Source organism: Parambassis ranga, chromosome 8, assembly GCF_900634625.1.
Source record: "Parambassis ranga chromosome 8, fParRan2.1, whole genome shotgun sequence".
NCBI classification, from domain to species: Eukaryota; Metazoa; Chordata; class Actinopteri; family Ambassidae; genus Parambassis; species Parambassis ranga.
The window spans coordinates 17,235,413-17,249,654 of NC_041029.1; the positions used below are offsets into that span (position 1 = coordinate 17,235,413).

Below are 14,242 nucleotides of genomic sequence, written 5' to 3' on the forward strand. Positions count from 1 at the left end.
CTGGGAATCTTATCCTTCGGGTGAACCAGTCTCTGTCTCAGTGTTGTCATAGGTTTGAAATGGACCGGGATGTCATGGTTGTTGAAGATCCTGCGGAGTTTCTCTGATACTCCTGACACATATGGAATGGAGATGTTCTTTCTCCGCCTGGTGTCGTCCTTCTTCTTGTTGTTGGGGGGTCTTGTTTTTGTGGCTTTGATGAGTGCCCACTTCGGGTAGCCACATGTTTGCAGGGCCTTCCTGATGTGGTGTTGCTCCTTCTTCTTCCCCTCTGAGCTGGTTGGTACAGTTTGTGCTCTGTGCTGCAAGGTCCTGATGACTCCCAGTTTGTGTTCCAGTGGGTGGTGTGAATCAAACAACAGGTACTGGTCCGTGTGTGTGGGTTTCCTGTACACTTCCACATTGAGGCTCCTGTCCTCCTCAATATGTACTGTGCAGTCCAAGAAGGCCAGATTGTTGTCCTTGGTGTCCTCGCGAGTGAACTTGATGTTGTTATCCACTGCGTTGATGTGTTCTGTGAACCGTTCCACTTCGTTGGTCTTGATTTTGACCCAGGTGTCATCCACATATCTAAACCAGTGGGTGGGGGTGGTTCCAGGATAGGAACTCAGGGCTCTGGAGAGAGCCCTGTGGAGAGAAGAGCCCTGAGAACATCTCCATTCCATATGTGTCAGGAGTATCAGAGAAACTCCGCAGGATCTTCAACAACCATGACATCCCGGTCCATTTCAAACCTATGACAACACTGAGACAGAGACTGGTTCACCCGAAGGATAAGATTCCCAGGGAGAAACACAGCAATGTGATATATGCAGTCCAGTGCAGTGAGGAATGCTCTGATCTGTACATTGGAGAAACTAAACAACCACTCCACAGAAGAATGGCTCAGCACAGGAGAGCCACCTCCTCAGGACAAGACTCAGCTGTTCACCTCCACCTCAAAGACAAAGGACACTCCTTTGAGGACAACAACGTTCACATTTTAGACAGGGAGGAAAGGTGGTATGAAAGAGGAGTTAAGGAAGTCATCTATGTTAAGCTGGAAAAACCTTCCCTTAACAGAGGTGGTGGCCTCAGACACCATCTTTCCACCACATACAATGCAGTGATTCCATCCATTCCCAGGAAGTTTGCACATACTCACAGTAAGAACAAAGGGCTGTCAACCAGTCCCCCTCCGGCAGTTTCATAGTCGTTAGCCAGTCGTTAGACACACCTGGCCCAGTCAGCCAGAACATCACAGGTAAGTATGGAAACATTTAGTGCTATTGTTTGTAAGTTTTTTAAGTTTTACCCAGACCCACCCACATAGGTCTGTAACCACATATAAACCATGTTTCCCCACCAAACAGTTAGAACTGATGAAGCTGCTTGGATGAGCAGCGAAACGTCTTCTAGAAAACTCTACAAGTCCAGACGCCTTGCTTCAATCTTCTCTACGTATGATGACCTGGATGACTGAGAATCTTCATCAACATCACATATGAACCTATTGTGATTTCAGCCTGTGATGTTTGAGAATGATTTATATTCAGACTGAATGTGTTTGATGTAAAGTGACATATTTGTGCTTCTTATTATTTATAAAAGACTCAACAGAAACATTCAGTCATGACGTCAGTACAGTGTGACTGAAATGTGATGTTTTCTATAGGACTCCATAGAAGAAACAAGGATGGACCTCACAGTGCAGTACTGAGCCTCTCCACCAGATGGCGGTGTCACCTTTAAGGTACACAGGCCACGTCCTGTGAATCCATGAACACTAATTCTACGTAATATCACTGATCACTATGGAGAAATACTCAATGTTTACCAACTTTACTAGACTTCAGGCTGGGTCTCACTTAAATACACTGCTCAAAAAAATAAAGGGAACACCTAAAGAACACACTGTGGCTCCAAGTCCGTCACACTTCTGTGAAATCAGCCTGTCCAGTTAGGATCAACACTGATTGTGAATCAGTTTCAGCTGCTGTTGTGCAAATGGAACAGACAACAGGTGGAAATGAGAGGCAGTTATCAAGACAAGCCCTATAAAGGAGAGGTTCTGCAGGTGCTGACCACAGACCATGTCTCTGCTCTCATCCTTTCCGCCTGATGTTTGGCTCATTTTTGCATTTTGTCAGTGCTCTCACCCCTAGAGGTAGCATGAGGCGGTGTCTACAACCACAGAAGCTGCTCAGGTAGTGCAGCTCATCCAGGATGGAGCATCAATGAGAGCCGTGGCAAGAAGATTTGCTGTGTCTGTCGGCACAGTGTCCAGAGCATGGAGGAGATACCAGGAGACAGGCCAGTACACCAGGAGACGTGGAGGGGGCCGTAGGAGGGCAACAACCCAGCAGCAGGACCGCTACAACCTCCTATGTGCAAGGAGGAGCAGGAGGAGCCCTGCAACATGACCTCCAGCAGGCCACTGATACATGTTTCTGCTCAAACTGTCAGAAACAGACTCCATGTGCTTACAGCCCAACACCGTGCAGGGCGATTGGCATTTGCCAGAGAACACCAAGACCTGAAAAGGACCTGAATCCAACCGAGCACATCTGGGACATCATGTCTCGTTCCATTGCACCACAGACTGTGCAGGAGTTGACTGGTGCTTTGATCCAGGTCTGGGAGGAGATCCCTCAGGAGAGCATCTGCTGCCTAAGCAGGAGCCATGCCCAGGTGTTGTAGGGAGGTCATACAGGTATGTGGAGGCTCATTTTGACTCGTCTTGAGGAATCAAGCTGTAACGTGGTTTTCCACTTTGATTTTGAGTATGGTTCCAAATCCAGACCCCCACGGGTTAATAATTTTGATTTACATTGATCATTTTTATGTTATTTTGTTCTCAGCGTATTCCACTATGTAATGAGACGAGATTTTCAACTGAAATCTTTCATTCGTTGAGATCTAGGAGGTGTTATTTTATTGTTCCCTTTATGTTTTTAAGCAGTGTACTTCATTAAGGATCATTAAAACTGAGCCAGTGTTCCGCTCATCACAGATGCCACAGACACAGGAAGTCCAGCTCAAAAAGTTTATTCTCATTAAGGACAGAAACTGTCAAACTAAGAGGCACAGCCACAATCTTTAAGACAACGACACACACACAGTGAGGGCTTTCTGCCGTCTCTTCCAGTTAAGACAAATGTGAAATGATGTTGAACGGAGGAACAGCTGGAGCCGTTTGCTCGTCTCTGCGCTTAGCTCTTGCCCCCCAGGGTGTGCTTGTCGAACAGGTACTCCGCCATCTTGTTGCTGTTGGCGTCCATGCGGGACAGGTTAGTGATGTGGTCGCCCAGCTTCTTGATGGCCTCCACCTGCTCGTTCAGGTAGTGGGTCTCCAGGAAGTCACACAGCTGTAAGAGAAACAGCCGTTATTTATTTTGCTAAAGAGAAACGAACACTTCAGTTTGACCTTTAACCCTTTGTAATACAACTTACATGAGGGTCAGCGTGCTCAGAGGCCAGCTTGTGCAGGTCCAGCAGAGCCTGGTTGACGTTCTTCTCCAGCTGCAGAGCGCACTGCATGGCCTCCAGGCCGCTGCCCCACTCGTCACGGTCAGGCTTCTGCACAGGAAGAAGACGCGTCAGCCCACTGTGAGCACAGTTTATATCCACCAGAGACCGCCTGGTGCAACAAACACAGCCGACACAAACCTTGATGTCCTGGAGGAAGATGCGTCCTCCTCTCTTGTTCTGGAAGGACAGCAGCTTCTCTGCGTGCTCCCTTTCCTCGTCGCTGTTCTCCTTGAAGAAATGGCAGAAGCCTGGAAGGGCCACATCATCCCGGGAGAAGTAAAAAGCCTAAAGGAGACAAGAGGAGGATAAAAAGGCCCTTATTAGTACAGCTCAGCTGTCATGACTCGGCTATAAACAGGGAGACAAACAGTGTTTATGAGGCTAGGCGCATGAGTCATGAATAACAAGCGTAGTCTGTTTTGAAAGAGACATGACTCAGCAATTTCATTCCAAGAGGGAGGAGGGGGATGGAGGCACTCCCTATCTGGCAACCTGCCGGTTAGCGATAAACAAACAAGGCCCATAACAACAAGCAGCTTATTATACGTTTATTATTTAGCTACTGTGGTCAATTTTTATCTATAACAGAGTCTAACGTATTAATCATCACATATCTTGACATAAATGGCTATAAATATTGGTTATTGTGCAGTTCTCTTACCATGGAGGTGTAGGTGTAGGACGCATACAGCTCCATGTTTACCATCCGGTTGATGGCGGCCTCGCAGTCACGGTGGTAGTTCTGACGCACTTGGGAATCCATTTTAGCTGGCGGTTGTTTTCGTCCTTTTCTTATCAAAACGGTAAAAAAATAGAGCTTTACGTCGACTTTATCAGCAGTGTTCAGGTAGAAAAGGTCTGCAGGTTCACAGTGAAATGATGTTGATGATAAAAAAATGAATAATGCGGTAGAGGGTCGAAGAAAGAAGTTCCGTTCAAACACTGTTGAAGCAAGAACTCCTCAAGGTTTCTTCCCGGATGTGAAATGGCAGTCCGGACTCTGCCTGTATTTATACGCAGCAGCGGAGAGCTCGTGACCGACATTACGTCAGCCCGGAGCCACAGACATAGGCAGCCAATCAGAGAGGCAGAGGACGCACATGTGACACGGCTATGAGGTTGCATTTTCTGATTCACGGAATTTAGAGTTTCATGTTTTTCTGCTGACAGTCAGCCGCCATGACGAAGCACTTTTAACAGGGTTAAAAAAACGTAACTGGTCCAGGACGATGTTACGTGTTCATTGTAGCAGGCTATGTAGTGAGCCCTCTTATACTTATAAATAAATATTAAATAAAAAATACTTAATGCTGTGGCCATTGCTACTTATGAAGCACTGTGGGCTGTATTAAGCACTGGAGGAGGAAGTACTGAAGCTTGGTGCTTAAGTAAAAGTCTTAAGTACTTTTTAAATGTACTTAAAGTATTAAGTACTCGCACACCGAATATTTATATTTGAGAATTTAAATCATCTTATAATTAAAATTAATGCACGCTGCCGCCTTCATCTCCACGTCTGACCTCACATCAGTCCAGCACGGTGTTCATCACATGTAACAAGTAACTACAGACACTGTAGAAATGTAGTGGAGGAGAAAGAACAGGTAACAGCTGCAACATGTAACGGAGTAAAAGTAAAAGTATGTGCTATTATTTTTACTTAAGGAAAGTATAAATGCATAAAAATTCACTTACACTTACAGTACAGTAACAAAGTACAAATACTTAGTTACTTTCCACCACTGGTTAAGTGCACTGTAGGGTTTAATGGTTCTCACGACTTAATCGGGCATCATTACAAAATGGAAGACACACCATGTTGTGGCCTGCGTAGTGAGTGGGGGACGATTGTAGACACACGGTGTTCACATGAACCTAAACAGACTCTTCGTCTATTCACTAGAGGATAAAGACAAATTTACAACATCACACGGTGCAATAAGCAAGATCAGAAAAATGAGACTTTTGTACATTTTGGGCCTTTAGGTCCCGCACAGTGATGATACCCTGACCTTGGTTCACCACATAAACCTGTCACATGACCTCTGTAAACTGCTGATACTGCTGTTTACAACCCGGGTGGTTTTTGTTGCATTACACAATACCGCAGCACAGTTTCAAGATCCTCACTGAGACAAGTCCAAACCCTGATGTCAGATAATTCAGGGGCAGCGCAGGCTGACGTTCTGTATGTAGGGAGGTGTGTTAACCCTGTGTGGGTCTGCCATGTTGACCTGTCCTCTGTGTGTCTGGCCCATGTGGACTCTAAGGGCCTGTCAGGTTCAGCGTCTGCTCTCGGTGCCAGTGTTTGTTCTGTTATGTAGTGATTCTACCTTCTAAGTCGATAAAGTCCCTTCAGTGTTGCTAAAGTGACGTTAGTTTTGTCTACAAGCGCACAGTAAACTACAGCTTCTGACTCACGGCTGACACCATGACCCATTTTTACCTGGAGGCCATCTTGACAGCTACTAGCTAACAAGCTAGCTACCGTGGAAGTTTCAACTTCGACGTCTCTATGTTCGTCTCTATATTTTCACATACTCATACCTGCAATATCTACGTATTTTGTCCCATTATTCAAGTTATAGAATGCTATGCTAGCTGCTCGCCGGTCAATCAGTTTAAATGGATAATGTAGCAGTAACACTAGCTCTTCACAGGAAGTACCCGTCACTGTACTGTGACCATGTGCTCTGTGTAGTTCAGCTGCACTTGATCCATTAAATCTGAGCTTTGAACATAGTTTTGAATGATTCATGTGTTACTGTAACACCTGGTCTCAGTGTCTTCCTGGTAGACTGGTCTCATGTTGTGTAAAGTTTCCATTCAGAGACCTGGAACATCGTCAGTATGAGACGCTGTCCCTGTGGGATGAATGCAGGTATAAACAGGTGACATCGTACCTGCATCACCTCTTCATCTTGTGCTTTGTCATGTTTACACTGTTGGTCCATATTGTGCTGTGTCATTGCCGTGACTCAGCATGCCACAGCTGAGGGAGGAGACTTTAAATCCACTGAGACATCTGGCTCTGCTGGCTGGAACTGGTTTGGGGAAAAAGGAGGAACAGAAACTGGACGTCACAGAGCGTGACGCACTTCTTATGTGGCTGCTGAACGTTACAGGATGAACATACCTCTGACTTTAATGCTGTTAATGACGGCTGAATTCTAGCAATTCTTGCATTTAGTTCAATAGTGTTTGGATGAATAACAACATAATGCTGCGTGGTCACTTCTTACATGACTTCAGCAAAATGTAGACTCATTATATTTACATTATTTTTGGGTTTAACCCTCATGTGTTGTTCGGGACATTTTTGTCTAATATATTTTTAAAACCGTTAAAGTTAGGGGACGTTTTTGTCCCCGAACAACACATTAGGGAGAAAAAAAGAAAATCCAGTGCTGTGCAAAAACTAATAATGCAATCAAGTCAATTTTTTTACTGATGTTTGACATGACCAAGACTGTAATAAAGGTTAAAAAGAATCCAGTCCACATTCACCTTTTCTATTAAAAATGAGCCATTTTGTGTTTTTTTTTTTCAATTTTCAGCACCACCCCTTATAAAATTGGTGATTAAAGGGTTAAAATCCTGGGGGAAAATGATTTTTTCACTACTGTTGATTAGAACTGAAGTTAATTAAAAGGTCTATGCAAAAAAATTTCAAAAAAATATTTATCTAATATATTTTTAAAACTGTTAAAGTTAGGGGACGTTTTTGTCCCCGAACAACACATTAGGGTAGTGTTTGCGAACAATGCATGAGGGTTAAGCTCAATCTATAGTTATATAGTGTTGTAAAATTATAAATGTCCTTATTTTCCAACTGAAGTGTTTGCATTTTGCACACTAAGCTTTTCTCCTATTTGTCTGGAGAATATAATTAATTTAGGAAATATTTAGATATTTGGATAGGAGTTCCATTAGGTTATTTCAGGCTGGCTCAGTGGTAGAGCAGAAGGTCGGCGGTTCGACCCCAGCTCCTCCCTAGACATTGTTGTGTGTCCTTGGGCACTTTACCCACATTGCCTCCAGTATGAATGAGTCGGCGGTGGTCGGAGAGGCCGTAGGCGCACCTCGCCAGCCACGTCTCCGTCAGTCTCCCCCTGGGGAGCTGTGGCTACATCTGTAGCTCACCACTGCCACTGTGTGAATGTGGTGTGAATGAATAATGCATCTCAATGGAAAGTGCTCTAAGTTTCCAGCAGGAAAGTGCTATAATATATATAGATATATATTATTGTTATTTTGCTCAGTCACTGTGCTCATGGCATGTATCTGTTGCCTGTAGCAACATTTTTAGGCAAATAGATTATATTTTGGTGTGCATTGACACCACCATGACAACAAATCACTGCAAAAACACTGTAAACTCTTTAAGTTTTATTCTTTTATTCGTGTCTTTGTGACATACTGAGACAGTAACAGTATCACGATCTTGAAAACATACGTAAAACTGGACAAATCAGATTTTACAGGAATTGTCTGAACCACAAAAAAACACCTTCTGTTGTTGTAGTATTGTTGTACAGTAAACAAAATAACACTACAGTCAATACGTGTTTGGAATGACACAGGAAATGTTCATTGACAGACCTTTAAGGCAGAGGAGGTTGGTGCAGACGGAGACCTGATACAGGGCGCTGTTAGCTGGATGCTAGCAAAAAATAATACATAAGGTTTTGAGGTTAAGGCTCAGTGTTATTGTTTGTGTTACTCCATCAATCCTCTCGGCTGTGAGGCCGTCTGTCTACTACTACAAAGATCACATTTCTTTTAACGTGTTGTAAATTACTGTACCTCTACATCTGAACCGTCACAGATGTGGTTCTGTGTTTATAACCTGCACAGTGATGGAACGTTTAACCAAAAAACACATTTGTCTCCACTGCAGCATGTGAATAACAGCACTGACATATTAGCATTATGCTGCTAAGACAGTATATAGTATCTATCTATATAACAGTCGCTTTGTTATAAGTGCTTCAAGTTCTTTCCAAGATGAAATCTAATATATAATGTGTTGTTTTCTACTGTTTCTGGCTCTAGTTGCACCTTCATCGTTCATTTTCCCTTCACGGCTGTCATGATATAAAACTGTAACCAGATGAACTGGATCCAAATCTTCCAGATCACATCATTTGACCGTGATGATCATTGTGTGACATGGTGACAGCCCTACTGTCTTCCTACGCAGTGGAAATCCACACACTCTTCCACTCCACTGCATTTCTCCACATGTCTTCCAGGAGAGCGGGATCAGACCGAGTCCAGTCCTTCCCTCCGTCACTCCCCTCCTCGTCCTTTTGGCAGAACAGGCGCAGGGTTTTCAGCGGGCTGGTGCAGGTGTGCTGCAGGTACTGACATCCCTAAGACGGGAAAAAACAAATGGCAGACAACCGAGGAGGAAGGTGCAGTATACGTGTTTCTGTTATTTTGAGTGTGGGGTCCTCACCTCAGCACTGCCCCAGTACCAGATGGCCTTGATGACGCTGTGATTAGCGAGAGCCACGGTCAGCTGGTCTCGACTTCCTGTGATGACGTTTACCAGACCTGCTGGAAGGTCTGAAGACTGGAGCACCTGAGGAGGACAGTGAGCAGGTGATAGGAAGTGATGCAATATGGACACGGTGCATGTGTTTGACTGTGAGACACTTATATTCATCTTAACTTTGCAGATGACAGTCGGCTGCACCTGTCTGTGTGTTTGGTGCTTAACTCACCTGAATGAATGCTAACACTGGCAGTGGGTTCTTTTCACTGGGCACCATGATGATGGCGTTGCCAGTGGCGATGGCAGCTGCAAGAATGGTTACCATGGAGAGGAGGGGGTTTTTCTCAGGTAGCACCACCCCCAGGACTCCCAGGGGCTCAGGGATGGAGAGAGCAGTGCCAGGCTTTGGAACGGGCTGAAGGGTAAGGAAAGCCGTGAGAGAATATACTTCTTTAGAACATTTTCTTTAATCTATAAAAAGCCTCACCAGAGATCCTCCCTGGATTTTATCACAATAAGCTGCCCAAACACTGAGCCTGCCGACGCTGAGCTCCACCTCCCTGTCTGCCTCGTCCACTGACAGGCCGGTCTGGACGTGGATCGATGTGGACAGGTCTCGTCTTTTTGCCTCTAGGCCTTTGGCCAGAGCATGCAGCGACTGAGCGCGTGCAGAAGGAGCTTTTTTCATCCAGCTGCAGCAGGATGTTCAAAGAGAAAGGAAATATTATAGTCACATTTTAAAATTGCTGTGTTTACCTGAAACATTGGCATCATTGTATAATCCTGCTGATAGACTGAGCAAGTCTGCCCTTTAAGTCAAGTTGGACTTTGACTGGGGTTAAACATCTACTAAGTTGTGAAATACCTGGCAGCAAGTGAGAGTCTGAAAGACTGAATAAAATCTTTTTATGGAAGCCGAATTTCTCCAATAAATGTTTTAAGTTTCTTAAATAAATTTGGAAAATGTTTGACATACAAAGTCAAAAGAGCCCAAGAGGTAATGTGATTACACATGAACACATGTTTGAATACTGTGTAACTGGATAGAAAAGTCAGTTTTTCCTTCTTCTGATGGCTAAAAATAAAACCACATCAAACAGGCACAATTGTGATATTTCACCAAAAGTAAACTCTTTTCAGTAACATTTTAAAAACAAAAATTTAAAAATTCTCCTCTCATGTTTTTTCCCCCCAAAGATTACCCACACCTGTAGATGTATGCTGCACTGATTACTGTTTATTTTAATTTGAATGTTTGGAGCAGGACTTCATACTGCAGTGAAAAAAATGAGCCCAGACTTACAGACTGCAATGTGTTTGTATCTTAAACTCTCACCCAGGCTGGACTTTGGCAGCGGCCTCCACGGCGTTGCGAACATCTTTCCGGCCTCCATCTGGACAGTAGGCCAACACGCTGCCGCCTCCTGGTGACTGAACAGCCACACTGCTGCCAGAGACTGATTTACAGGCCTTACCCCCGACAAACTGCAGGTAGGACTGAGGAGCACTGAGAGGAAGAGATGTGTTCATCACGCAGGGCTGTGATAGCTTAAAGATATTTGGCTGCAAACCTACCTGGCAGTGTTTGAGTCACCGGGAATGACGGCTGTTGGGCGGGCTCCTGTGCCAAACTTTGAGTAGTCCATAGGGATAGGGGAGGAATGAGGAAGAGGAGGGGAGGAAGAAGAGGATGGACACAGAAACTGGAACAAACCCTAGCAGACAGCAGAGAGGAGAAGCATCGTTTAGTAGATTTATCTGCATTCAAGCCATTTCCCTGTAACTGTGGGAGCGAGGGGAGAAACATACTTCCTGTCCTCCATCAGTGCTGGTGCCGCTGTCCTTGTGACCAGACACAGGTAGACAGGGGTCAAGCACAGAGTGGGAATTCACCCACACTGAGCCCACGGCCAGACTGGAAGGAGAAGAAGGAAATCCATCAGTAGGGAGCCTACTCCAACCAGGGGACTCAAGCTTCAGTGCCTGTGCGCCCCCTGCTGCTACCATCACCCTGAAGAGGTTTGGAAAATAGGCAGAGGGAGTACGGAGCAGGTGTGTACCTTTTGGCGGTCTCTAGAGCCAGGGTCAGGTCTTCGGTCCAGATGGATGCTGCCAGGCCGTGTGGGCTGTGGTTCCCTGTGTAGAGCAGAATATAATTCCTTTGACTGTTTTATTTACCGATAAATACAGCATAGACCTACCCAGAGTCACAGCTTCTGTGTTGCTCCTGAAGATCATGAGAGGCAGCAGTGGTCCAGGCGAGGGTGTGGCTACACATGGCGAGGCAGGGGCGACTCCACAGAGCACAGTGGGAGGGTACTGAGCAGCAGACGGTGGGGGAGCACAGGACTGAATCAACTGAGGAAAGAAGAGAGGGAGGAAAGTAATGTGGATATATACTATTATAACTGTGTTGTTCTGCAAAACGTTCTCTCGGGTTCTATATTGCAGCGCTAAATAAGACTTTTCTCTGCTTACTGTTGCCCCCTGGTGCTCAGCCTCCTGTACTGCAGCGTCCACCAGGTCTCTCTCCGCATCACTGGACAGGGCGACACACTTTCTCCCAGCCAGACGCAGCTTCAGACGGTTCACAACACGGTCCACCACATTCTCCTGCACGCACAACACCCAGCAGACCTGAGGGCAGAGGGGACTGTTAGAGAGACTGCAGGGTGTGCTGGGGGATGGGGGACACTTCTATGAAAGCATCACCTCTCTCCTCTTCTTGAAGGCAGCCTCAATCACTTCATCTACGGCACTGTCCAGGTCAGCCGTCTCAAAGATGATGAAAGGACACGTGGCGCCGATGTATGGGGAGACCGACAGGGGGACGCCCATCCCTGCTGTGGCTTTACTCAGCATCACCCCATCCTGGAGGAGGCGGACATCCTCTGTTAAGTCGTAACATCCATTTCATAATACACACATAGATCAGGAATGGCATATACACACCTGCTTGTTGCCGCTGTAAGTGACATAGCTGATGTTGGGATTCTGGGCCACTTTAGCACCCAACGTCACATCACTTCCTGTTAAGACATTAAGAGCCCCAGCAGGAAGCCCTGCGGCTGTGAACAGCTGCGCCAACAGGAGGGCTGGAGGGGCAGTGCACCGGCCAGGCACGATGATCACAGAGTTACCTGGAGGGAAGATGTAGTCGGGTAAAAAAGTTAAGGGACAATAAGTAGAATAGGGGTAACAGCGTGCAGACACTTGAGATGTTTTACCCATGGCCAGCGCTGGCAGGACTTTGAGCATAAGAGAGTAGAGAGAGCAATCGTCTGAGCTGACAACAGCCACCACACCTGTTAGACAGGAAAATACACTCAGAAAAAAACACTACACTTTGAAGCATAACATTTAAATAACACTCACCCAGAGGTGTCCAGTTGGACATAAGCGTGTCTCTGAGCTCTGCCCAAGAGCTGTAGTACTGCAGCATTCTGACGAGGGTGGCAGGTGAGCAGGAGGCCTCACACAGCTCACACAGCTCTGACACACACTGACCATGCTGCCCGAGGACGCCCACCAGCCTGACAGAGGACACACAGAACATGGACACCAAACTTCAGAGAAGACTCATGGGCTCAAGAATAAGTGTGTAAAAGAGTTTTCAGACCTGAGCAGCACTTTGGACCTCTGGTAGCAGCTCAGGCTCCTCCAAGCCTCCAAGCCATTCACAGCAGAGGAGGCACACTGGGAAATATCAGCCTCTTCAGCACAAGTGGTGCTGCACAGAACCCTGCCTGGTGAGCAGAGGGGTAAAATGTAATCCATGGGGTTAGCTTCTTTATAGTTTTTTATTTAAACAAAAGTTTAATTCTATCTGATGACTGTAAACTCACCCTTAGAATCAGCCAGGGAGCAGCTCTGTCTGTCGGCTGGACGGACAAACTTGCTGTCAACGAAAAGACCCAGAGAGCGGGAGTGATGGTCGAGCCAGGCCTGAGGGAACAGACGCAGCATTCATAAGACAGAGCGAAGCTAATCAAGAACACAAGCTGGCTGACAGGAAGAAAGACGGCGTCCTCTGGGAATATCGTTTACAACTGAATCAATCTAGATTCTATAAAATAAATCTGACACCGTCAATAAGAAATACCCACGCTCACAGTTCATTGGGCAGGAAGATGCCTCCTCCTCTGCCTCACTGATAAAAGGCAGGTTTACCTGAGCAAGTGGAGTGTGTCAACTATTTACAGACAAAGGACCAAAGTACATGCTCAGCCTTTCTCTGAACCACCAACTAAAGCTGCAGGACACTGACATCAGTGAATCCTGACATGTTTGATCAGCAGTTAGTTATATTTTGTGACATGTTTAGGGTCACGTCCAGTTGTCAGAGCAGTTAAGACATGTAAGGTGAATTTAAAATGGCCTGGTTGATTACACAGGTCTAAGTAAACTAAACATCCGTATACATCTATCTGTATTCTCTGTTTTGGAACAGATTTTCTTAAGTATTTCTGACCGAGGCTATCAACAGTCTGTGGGTAAAGACATCCTCTTAATGTGAGCCTGTCTAAATATTTAACCTCCCCTTCACGTCTCATAACTAAATTCTGTACAGTGAAGTCACGTGTTTTTCTTGTGAGCGACACTCAGCAGTTAATGAACTTCGCGTGGATCAGATACTTTAAACAACACAACAAACGGCACATTGTGCTGAGCGTGTGTAAGAAGGGTCGTTTTTCAAGCTTCTACAAACTTTACCTGTGCGGTCGCGTCGCCTGAAGGTGCTGCTGGGGCGCACTCCATGCTCTGGAAAAGATCGTACACCGTCTTAGTGGTGCTACCAGCCATAATATAAGAGATGAATCCAATCTGTGTGTCGCTTTGTAGCCGCTTCCGGGTGTCGTTCAGGGTGGAAAGTTTTTACTTTGACGCGAGAAAACTTAAAACGTAAAAAGAAACTGAAGGAAAACTGCGAATGCAGAAAGCAACCGAGCTGTCACTCCACGTCCGAAGTAACATGCTAGCTAGCTTCCCTCCCACTGACACAACCAGGAGCAAGGAGCAAGATGAGTCCCCTCCTACGTACTTCCGGTGTTGTATGCGAATTTAAATTAGCCTTTTTATTGTTTTTTTTTCTATATCTATAAGCCAAAGACAACAGGTTTAGATATTTTCAAATGTAATATAAATACATATCGTCACTTGACCCCTGGCTGAGCTCTATAACGACTCCTTACGTTGTTTTAAACACCTCAACGAGAGGCTACACAACTTCGT

At 45.6% G+C, this 14,242-nt stretch overlaps 2 protein-coding genes across 2 annotated transcripts; both read right to left on the minus strand.

Moving 5' to 3' along the window:
* Positions 1–3,011: 3,011 nt before the first annotated feature.
* LOC114440454 (ferritin, liver middle subunit) lies at positions 3,012–4,505 on the minus strand. The gene is made up of 4 exons (XM_028412907.1): positions 4,172–4,505; positions 3,649–3,795; positions 3,433–3,558; positions 3,012–3,347 (listed from the first exon to the last, which is right to left on the minus strand). The coding sequence occupies exons 1-4, from the start codon at positions 4,271–4,273 to the stop codon at positions 3,192–3,194; spliced, it is 531 nt and encodes a 176-aa protein (XP_028268708.1). The 5' UTR covers positions 4,274–4,505; the 3' UTR covers positions 3,012–3,191.
* Positions 4,506–7,886: 3,381 nt separating this feature from the next.
* On the minus strand, positions 7,887–14,003 carry aldh16a1 (aldehyde dehydrogenase 16 family, member A1). The gene is made up of 17 exons (XM_028412882.1): positions 13,724–14,003; positions 12,856–12,955; positions 12,630–12,756; positions 12,386–12,543; positions 12,238–12,315; positions 11,963–12,150; positions 11,723–11,881; positions 11,489–11,647; positions 11,212–11,368; positions 11,071–11,146; positions 10,820–10,925; positions 10,586–10,725; positions 10,347–10,517; positions 9,498–9,702; positions 9,240–9,425; positions 8,972–9,097; positions 7,887–8,885 (listed from the first exon to the last, which is right to left on the minus strand). Exons 1-17 carry the CDS (start codon positions 13,811–13,813, stop codon positions 8,706–8,708), a joined length of 2,406 nt encoding a protein of 801 aa, XP_028268683.1. The 5' UTR covers positions 13,814–14,003; the 3' UTR covers positions 7,887–8,705.
* Positions 14,004–14,242: the final 239 nt, after the last annotated feature.

Bases quoted from the DNA above. Each gene is read 5' to 3' on its own strand.
- LOC114440454 (XM_028412907.1), bottom strand. From the start codon at position 4,273: ATGGATTCCCAAGTGCGTCAGAACTACCACCGTGACTGCGAGGCCGCC. The intron at 3,796-4,171 runs GTAAGAGAACTG...TGTCTCCTTTAG, and splicing joins CCTACACCTACACCTCCATG to GCTTTTTACTTCTCCCGGGA. The intron at 3,348-3,432 runs GTAAGTTGTATT...TTTCTCTTACAG, and splicing joins CTGAGCACGCTGACCCTCAT to CTGTGTGACTTCCTGGAGAC.
- aldh16a1 (XM_028412882.1), bottom strand. From the start codon at position 13,813: ATGGCTGGTAGCACCACTAAGACGGTGTACGATCTTTTCCAGAGCATG. The intron at 12,316-12,385 runs GTGAGTGTTATT...CCTGTCTAACAG, and splicing joins GTCCAACTGGACACCTCTGG to GTGTGGTGGCTGTTGTCAGC. The intron at 11,369-11,488 runs GTAAGCAGAGAA...TTCTTTCCTCAG, and splicing joins CTGAGCACCAGGGGGCAACA to TTGATTCAGTCCTGTGCTCC.